The following is a 9,696-nucleotide window of genomic DNA, read 5'->3' as shown; positions in this document are numbered from 1 at the left end:
CGCCGCCTCTCTATTTTCCGATGACAACCCCTTTCAAAGAAAACCCACTCCATTTTCTGACTTAACAAACCCACTCAGAACCCTAACGACAGTGACCACCCCGTGAACACCAATTTCGGCGAGGAAAAGAAGTGAAAGATGAACAAGGACAAAACCCGAGTCCGAACCATAGATATTGTTGTTTCTGTAATCAAAGCTTCAGAGAAATCAAAGAAGAAGATGAAATGCGATTCCAACAAAGGAAAAGACCTTAATGTGGGTTCAGAAGCGATTGGGAAGAGGAAAAGCGATGAAGTTGAGAAAGATTGGGAAGAGGAATGTTTTCCGAAATAGAGATTTGTTTTGGAAGATGAAGGTTGAAGGGAGAAGAATGTAGGTGAAGGGCTGGTGGATGACTCGGAAGAGAGTTCTCAATGTTTGATTTATTTATTTATTACTTTAATTGATTCTGGTATTTTTTTACCGCTAGAAAATTTAAATTTAATTTTGAAATAAATATTGGCAATTTTTTAGCAGGGTCACAAATCGTGTTATCAAATATATAATAGACACGTCATCACTTAACTGACAGCAGAGATCTAAAACAAAACTTTTCATATATTAAAGAGCAGATGTAAATAACAAATTTATCACAAATCAAACACAAAATTCAGATATATATCAGAAATAAAAAATATATTTAAGTCTTTATTATATATTATTAATAATAATATTTTTATTTAAAAATATTATTATCAAATAGTTCAATCCGATGTGATTAATTGGTTTTCTTTTTAAGTTTTATGTTTTGTCCTATTTATTTAACTAAAAAGGTTTGGTAAAATGTGTGAGCCTAATCATGCTGAAAAACGAGTCAAGCACAGGCAAGGTTTAAACGGACTGAGTCATAAGTCTCCTGCAGACCACCCGAACTACTTTCACCTATAGTCTCAACCTGTACCGTAAATAGACAAGACTGTAAGTTAAAATTCACATCAAATTTTCTTCATATTTATTTTCAACAAATTATTATTTTTATACACTTATTACATATAGAGTTATTATTATAAATATACATGCTGATTGATTTCTAACCAAATAACAGTTGCGCAGAGGAGAAAATAATTTAACTTCTCTGTCTCAATCATTTCATTATAGTTTTCTCTCCCTTCCAATCCCAGCGATCTCCAGTTAGGGTTTCGTTTCGTGATTTCTGTCTCACTGGTTTGTTCCCATTTTATTTTAATCTCCTTTTTTTTCGTTTGTTCTTTTGTTTTTTGTGCAATTCGAAACACAATTTTGTTATTCACTAATCGTTGCAGATGAAAAAGCGACGATCAAATTATCATTTGGTGTTATTGGGTTCCAATCAATATTTTTTTGGATCGATGTATCGCTGCAAATTTCATTTTTTTGAAATTGTTTTAAAATTTGATTTAAGTTTTTGTTCTGCTTGATTGTGCTGGTGTTTCAAAAGGGATCACTGAAAAGTCAAATTTTAAAGCTTTGTTTTTGGTTTTACTAGTGTTTCTTGATCTTTTCAGAAAAATTCTTGATCTGATGTTTTTATTTATTTGTTTATTTTGCCATATGAGTGCTCCATCAAGGAGTGATACTAATATATATGATTGAACCTAGTTACTTACGCATGCAGTTGTTAAAAGGGTTACAAGAAAGTTTGATGATTGAATCATCATTTATATCTTGTGTTTTGGCTCTGTTCTTTACTGATTCAGAGTTTGTTCAATCATACTCTACTCTCTCTGTCAATCTTTTTTTTTTTTAGTTTTTGCATTTGTAGATTCTTGGGGTTTGAAGCTGTGAATTCCTTGTATTTTTTAGCTTCCCCAAGAAAGGAATTTAATTTTTAATTGACTTTAGCATCATGTTGACGGATTCTTTCTCTTGTATGTGTGGGAAAGGAAAAGGAATATCAAGAAGAAGAATTGTTTATCTACATCTGATTCAAGTCCATGAAGCCACAATCATCGTCTTTGAATCCATATGCAACGTCATATGTTCCTCTCTCTAAAAGGGGGGTAGATGGTAGAACACCTTCGACTGAAAAAGATTCCAAGACTTATAATGGGACAGTATGGTTTCAGACTCATCAGGGTGCCACAAATGATCCACAACTTATCAACACTAGCTTGGAAAGGCTCTCGAAATCCGAATCTTTTCTGGCAAAAGGCCAGCCTGCTTCTAGTTCCTACACAGGCTACACTTCATCACAGAATGTGGCAGAGTTATCGGATAATCAGTTGCTAGATGAAGAAGTTGATATGGATTTGGAGTATCTTAGGATGAATTTTCCTGGTATATCTTATCAGTCCCTTGTAGATGTCTATAATGTAAACAGTGGTGACTTGGATGCTGCTATTGACATGCTCAGCCAACTTGAGGTATAGTTTTTAATTTATTAGTTTTGGAGGTTTAAATTTATTTATCTATTGCCGCATTTTTATTCTTCCAATTGATTAAGTGACAACTTTTTCTGTCTTCATATACTCAAGTGTAGTTAAATACTAGCTTCTATTCTGTGTAAATTGCTATCACATTTGACTGGAAATTTCGGGTAAATGTGTAATAAAATCGTGATGAAAAAGAGTAAATTGATTCCCCTTTCTGTTTCCATTCCCTTCTTTCCTGAAGATTGTCTCTACAGATGACATTGGGTTGGATAGAAGAAAACGTTTCCATCTTATCGTTGTTGAAGCTAAAGTGATCTGAGATTGCCACAAGTTTGATTTCTTGATTTCACCCCCGCCCCACCCCCCCCCCCCCCCCCCCCCCCCAATTCGGGAGCACAAATGTTGAAATATTGCACATCACTGATTGGAAACTGGTTTAAAGGAAATAAACTAATATTCTGTTCTCTGTTATATTTGCAGATCTAAAGATTATCAGATTGTCTAAAACCTGCTGTGCCATTATCTGGATATAACGAATTGATCGAATTATCATAGTTGAATTAATCATGTCAATTGCCAAACATTGCTTAGCGATAGGAGAAAATACTTTGAGTAATCATGTCAAGTGTTAATGGATCACTTCTGGAACACATTAAGTTGTAAGTCAAGTTTTGAGGATTTTTTGTTTTGATCTTACAGTTGGAGGGAGATGAAACTTCTGGAATTCTTCCAGAGACACTGGATATTGGTGACGTTTCAGAGTCCGGATTGCCAGCTGATTCTGCTTCACTAAAACAGAAGAATGTAGCAGAGGAAACCAACACTTCATCTAGTCACATGGCATCAGCCAATGTCTTGTGAATTGGTTTGTCATTCACAATTGTTTTGGTTGGATATATGTGTAAAAATAAAAAAATTTACCTTAGGTGGAGATGTCTCTATCATCGATTTTATGGTTTGTATAGTTCTATACATTGTCTTGTTTTGGTGGTCTGTTTTCTTTTGATGAGTTGCTTGTACAATTGGGACCCCCTTTCAATTGCATGAATTGGAAGTGTCCAGAATGGGGGAGAAAGGTAAAAGAAAAACAACACATAAATGAAGGTGATTTTCTCTTGGGATTGATAATCTTGTTGACTTGCTCGCTGGATTGTGCCGTGGTGAGCTAGCTTGAATCTTTTACTGCTATAGATATAATACAACATATTTATTTTCTTTTTTATTCTGTTTAGTGGTGTAATGGTTGTTAATGTCAAATTTGAAATAAATTAAACATTACATATATTTCTTAAAACATATATATTAAAATAAAAATAATTAATATAAAATGATTTTTTAATTATATAAATTTAAAAGTTATTAAATGGAATTAGACTATTTACTCCTAAAATAACTGAATATTATATATATATATATATATATATATATATATATATATATATATATATATATATATATAATAACATTTTAAAATTATTTTTTAAAATCATTTTTACATGAGAATGAAATACGCAAATTTGGGTCGTATAATTACATGTGGATGATCAAATTAAAAAAATCTTCAAGTTACATTATTACTTGAATAAAACTTATGATACAAAAACTTGTTGGCACACATGATTCGAGAATTAGAGGAATGTTTAAAATTGAATCAAATCGTTTAAAAATCATCAAATTGATCAAAATAGATAAAAAAAAATCGTATTGAAAATCACAAAAACAGAAAATTTAAAATATTATATATTTTTTGTGATTTTATTTTTGGATCTTATTATAGAAATCAAATTAAATCACATATTATAAGTATATTTATTTTATTTTATGGATATTTAACATTATGTACTTAGTATTGTTTCGGATGTATTGGATTATGATTGTAAAAGATTTTTTTAGTATAAAAAAATTATGTAAATTTTAAAAGACTTTGTGAGAATTATTAAAGACTTTTTATGATTTGAATTTTGTAGTTTACATTTTAATGAATTTATAAAATATAAATTCGTAAGATTTGGAATGATTTTATGAATTTACAAGATTTTAAAGTACTCCATAAATTTTTAGATAAGATTTAAAATTATAAAAGTCTATAAAAAATAATTGATAATCGTTAATCCTTCCTCCACTCAAAAACTCAACGTCAATACCGTTAATTTTTCCATGAAAAATTAAATGAGTGAGTCACATGATCCTTTTTTATCGTATTCGATTCAACTTTTGAGCATAGTAACTCTTGCTCAATTGACAATTGAAGCTAGTAAATTAAGTTTTTGTTATTGCAAGTTTTTTCACAACAAATTATTGTTTTTTTAAGGCAAAAGCAAAATATAGTACTGGTTATAAAAAAACATCCACAAATCATGAGAAAAGACATGCTCTAGGACAGGTGCATCATGAGAAATAGAATGTTCTTGGTTGAGTCTCATCTTTGTACAATAATCACTTCCATAAGTTTTAATAGATGAGATGAGTTTAGACAACTTAGCCTACCATTGTTAAAAATGATATTGTTCCTCATCACCAAATTTCCAACATGTTTGCATACCAAAAAATGTATCTTAGTTTGCGGATCTTTTTAGTATTGAAGCAAATATCCATTTGAGTATACAACTAAGATTATATTTGTATTAATAATGAAAAGTTAAATAAGCCGCAAATTTCCGTAAACAATTGCAAATACAAAAAGATAGAGCTCCCATGGGCCAAAATGTCTACGTGCTCATAATACATATCAAATGATTGTATTTGTATTTTAATAACAAAAAGTTGTTACAAAGAAGCAAGAGAAAGGAGAAGTAACTTGTACATGACAGTGGTAAATTGTTATGAAGTATTGTATATGAATGTTTATATTGCTAGAGAGAGAGAGAGAGAGAGAGAGAGAGAGAGAAGAGAGAGAGAGAGAGAGAGAGAGAGAGAGAGAGAGGAGAGAGAGAGAGAGAAGAGAGAGAGAGAGAGAGAGAGAGAGAGAGAAGAGAGAGAGAGAGAGAGAGAGAGAGAGAGGAGAGAGAGAGAGAGAGAGAGAGAGAGAGAGAGAGAGAGAGAGAGAGAGAGAGAGAGAGAGAGATGAGTATTGAGAGAAAAAGAAAAAAAATTCAGAGAGAGAATTATGAGTATTGAGAGAAAAAGAAAAAAAATTCAGCAAAGTGTTAAGTCAAAAGAGATAAATCAAGCCCCCTAATTATTAAGATTAGATGTAAGCAAATATAAAGCTTAAAAGTTGTGTCTTATGAGATATCAAAACATGTTCCACAAAGTTTGTGTTTGATGTTTCAGATGGTAGAAAGATGAAATCCTGATATGATACAACATTAGAGATAACATTTAAAATTTCATTAAATACTGTGTCTGAGATCTATTTTGCAGAAACATTCTCTTAGGATCTCTCGAATCTTATGAAGAATAAATGAAGTCAAGCTATGCAATTCCTCAGTTGCCATCAAAAGAAAAGTTATGCTGCATAGACATGCTTTGATACAAAAAGGAAGTGGTTTCCTGCTATGGTGTTCAAAACACTAGCAACAAAGAGTAGTTTCCTAGCATGAGGAAGTGCGTGCATTTAATGAACCAAGGACCAAATTTTTCAGATGCAAACTTAAGAGAGGAAATATGCCCGTTTAGAGACAACAAATACTTGATTGAAGGGGACTTATAAATACCAAAAGCTTTTAAGACATAAGTATGAATTGAAATGCTAATTATTCAAATTCTTTTTGTAAGAAGTTCTCTGTGTAAATTCTTGTAAAGTTTAACAAAGCTCTCAAAATACTTTGTTTATATTGAGAGAAAAGACAAAGTGCTAAAATTGTTTATTCGTCGGTAAGACAACAGAGTGTTAGTCATTGTGCCATCAAACCAACAAATCTTCTTATTTTTGTTAGAGTTAACAATGGCTTGGTAGGACAAAGAATACTAGTTGTAACAAGTTTGGCGTAAAGTTGAGTTAAGGAACCAAAAGTGACAGTGACAAATACTTGTAACTTGTAACCTGTTAAAGCTAGTGAAACTTAGTGGTTTACCGAGAATTAGAAATAGTCTCAGTAGTAGTTGAGACGAACCACTATAAATTTCCTATGTCTTATTCTTTTTATGTTCTCTTATGTTATTTGAATTGACCTAGGGTTTGAATTTGATCTTTAGTTTTGAAAAACTCTATTTGTTTTACAAAGACTTGAAACTATCGTCTAATTTGTTTTGCAAAAATCTGAGATATGTTTTCTTAAGTCTTATTTCATTAGACGATAACTTTGTTGTTTTTGAAATGGATTTAAATTTAGTAAAAATCACAATTCAACATCTCTTCTTATGATATTTGTCTTTACAAAAAGTCTCAAGATTTTTTGTGGGATTGGTTGATATATATTTTCTATTGAAAAGTTATATGAAATTAATCAAAATCCATACTGAAAAAGAATTCATCAAAATCTTTTCATTTTTTAATACCATAGGACTTTTTTTAAGTTGTAAAAAATATTAATTGAATATCATTAGATCTTGTTGTACTCCTTAAAAATCTTAATAATCCTAACTAAATACAACAAGACTTATTTATATTATTTAAAAATCTTGATTAAATATCTCAAGACTTTTTTTATATATTTTTTTAAATCCTTCAAAATTCTACTCTAATACAACCCCCTAAATTTATAATGGTTATATTTGATTTATAGTGTGTTTCTTTATATAATAAGTTTATAATATGTGATTTTTGTTGTGGTAATTAATAATAAGTATCAATTTATCACATTTTAATTGCTTTGTAATCAAGATACATATTTTATTTTCATATTTACAAAAAGAAATAGTAATACCATTTTATAATAATACTAAATAGAAGGAAAAATGATAATTTTCAACTAAAATATTTTAAACAAAATTTAATAAAAAAATCATTTTTAAAATAATATAACATAACTTAGTTGATAGATTTTAAATTATGATAAAAAAAAATTAAAAAATCTTCAAATTGAATCAAATCAAACAACAATAATAAATTTCTGATTTGATGTTATATTAAAGATGAACCAAATTGAACTTAATGAATATTTGTGGAATGATTTTGTTTAAAAATTAAATCAAACTACATTACAAACACTCTTAATTGAAGGTATTACTTCATTTCAAAATGAATCATCATAATGAGAGAGGAAAATTAATTAGGTGAAAAATAAAAAGTCCCAGCTACTTCATTGTTTTTTTTTAAAAAAAAAAATATTGTGTAAGTCAGGTATTTTAATTTTGAATATTTTTGTTAAAACCAAATGATCATTATTTACTCCGTTAAGTCACATATTAATCCTAAAATAGTAGGGGTAAAGTGGATGAAATAAACGATTCTGACATCCATAAACAAATAAAGAAGACGGAGACGTGTTGCAAATGTGTATTGCTAAACTGCACACTTTTGCACTCTCCACATGTGATCCTTCACCGGTCTTAGTCTATGCCGCTTGGCACCTCAGAAGCAATTTCTTGAAGCCGTTCTTTTTTTTTTTGTTGCTTTAAAAAATCTTCAAATTGAATCAAATCAAACAACAATAATAAATTTCTGATTTGATGTTATATTAAAGATGAGCCAAATGGAACTTAATGAATATTTGTGGAAGGATTTTGTTTAAAAATTAAATCAAACTACATTACAAACACTCTTAATTGAAGGTATTACTTCATTTCAAAATGAATCATCATAATGAGGAAAATTAATTAGGTGAAAAATAAAAAGTCCCAACTACTTCATTGTTTTTTTTTAAAAAAAATTATATGATATTCTAAAAATATTGTGTAAGTCAGGTATTTTAATTTTGAATATTTTTGTTAAAACCAAATGATCATTATTCACTCCGTTAAGTCACATATTAATCCTAAAATAGTAGGGGTAAAGTGGATGAAATAAACGATTCTAATATCCATAAAGAAATAAAGAAGACGGAGACGTGTTGCAAATGTGTATTGCTAAATTGCACACTTTTGCACTCTCCGCATGTGATCCTTCACCGGTCTTAGTCTATGCCGCGTGACACCCTCAGAAGCAATTTCTTGAAGCGTTGATCCGTTCTTTTTTTTTGTTGCTTCTTTTACCTCTTTGCCACCTCTGGCGACACCATTGACACCAAACTCAACTCTTTTCACGTCGTCAACCAAAATCTCCAAGATCTGGTTTGCGACCACAACGGCACATTTTGATAGTGGTATTACATAAGTTTTTTTTCTTCCTTTAATTACAAAGTCTCTTTTCTTTGTGCAATTACAAAGAGGGAATGTAATGGTTACTTCACTTTTAGGGATGAGCAACGTTGACATGATAATATTGTGAAAGGAATTGTTGATTCATGTGCTAGAGAAGTAAAAACTTTAGTTTGATAGAAACTCTTAGAATGAATAATGTGAGAGACCTAACTCAACTCCAAAAATTAGTTCATAAGATGAGGGTTGCCCTCACCTTATAAACTTTATCTTAAGACTACCTCTAGTCAATATGGGACTTGGGTATTTTTTCAATAGTTACTTTATCTTTTTTATTGGGCAATTGTGTTGGCAAAGAGAAAAGAAGCAAAATAGAAACAAAACAGCATCACCATCCGACAACGAAGGAAGAATTTTAATCTAAGTTATTATAATATATAAATGGTGTGCCATAGACCATATGAAGCAACACTACATCATAGAATCAGTCTCTATTGATTCTATTTGTTGCTATCATATTTTTATTAAACAGGGAAAGTTGATTCCATTTCATCCCTATGTTAGAAGTATAACTTTTTAATGTAACTACAAGGACAAGTAAACAACTTTAATGTCTTTCTAAAAATAATTTTATATAAATTTTCAGATATCTCTATATGTCACATCATTTTTATTACTTTAAAAACTCAATCAACTTCTCTCTACCTAAACAACTATAAAAGCGGTTTCTTAAATGTACTTATAACATATCTCACACTTATATGCCTCTATTTTTCTAATGTTGTTTAACAAAACAACATATACAATTAAATAATAGTCATTGATTGACGTGAGATCAAGTATGTTTGAAGAGTAACAAAAGCTTCAACAACAGGTGCTCGGTGACGTTCTAATAGTCTCAAATAAGAGTTTTTTCTGATTGCTTTTCTAAGAACACCCACAATAGACTATCCTTTATCTGAAGTTATCCTTTTGATTGATCATTTTTACCACAAAAACAAACATACACCCCAATGCATAAGAACCCCCACGTAATAGTACAAAAAGTAAACGAACACAACCTTACCTCCGCAAGATGAATAATGCATATGTATCTTGATTAGTATCAATTTATAATTGCTTTGTG

General features: G+C 30.2%; 1 protein-coding gene across 3 annotated transcripts; it reads left to right on the top strand.

Moving 5' to 3' along the window:
• The first annotated feature begins 835 nt into the window (after positions 1–835).
• On the top strand, positions 836–3,518 carry LOC100781938 (ubiquitin-associated (UBA) domain-like superfamily protein). Of its 3 annotated transcripts, none has more exons than XM_026125274.2 (3): positions 836–957; positions 1,902–2,381; positions 3,090–3,518. In XM_026125274.2, exons 2-3 carry the CDS (start codon positions 1,953–1,955, stop codon positions 3,249–3,251), a joined length of 591 nt encoding a protein of 196 aa, XP_025981059.1. In that variant the 5' UTR covers positions 836–957; positions 1,902–1,952; the 3' UTR covers positions 3,252–3,518. The 3 variants fall into 3 exon arrangements, with proteins under 3 accessions (XP_025981059.1, XP_025981058.1, NP_001242337.2); XM_026125273.2 differs by lacking the exon at positions 836–957 and adding an exon at positions 1,046–1,203; NM_001255408.2 differs by lacking the exon at positions 836–957 and adding an exon at positions 1,076–1,169 and having other exon boundaries at positions 3,090–3,513.
• Positions 3,519–9,696: the final 6,178 nt, after the last annotated feature.

This window comes from Glycine max, chromosome 14 (genome assembly GCF_000004515.6).
Source record: "Glycine max cultivar Williams 82 chromosome 14, Glycine_max_v4.0, whole genome shotgun sequence".
NCBI classification, from domain to species: Eukaryota; Viridiplantae; Streptophyta; class Magnoliopsida; order Fabales; family Fabaceae; genus Glycine; species Glycine max.
This window is presented reverse-complemented; position numbering and strand designations above follow the sequence as displayed.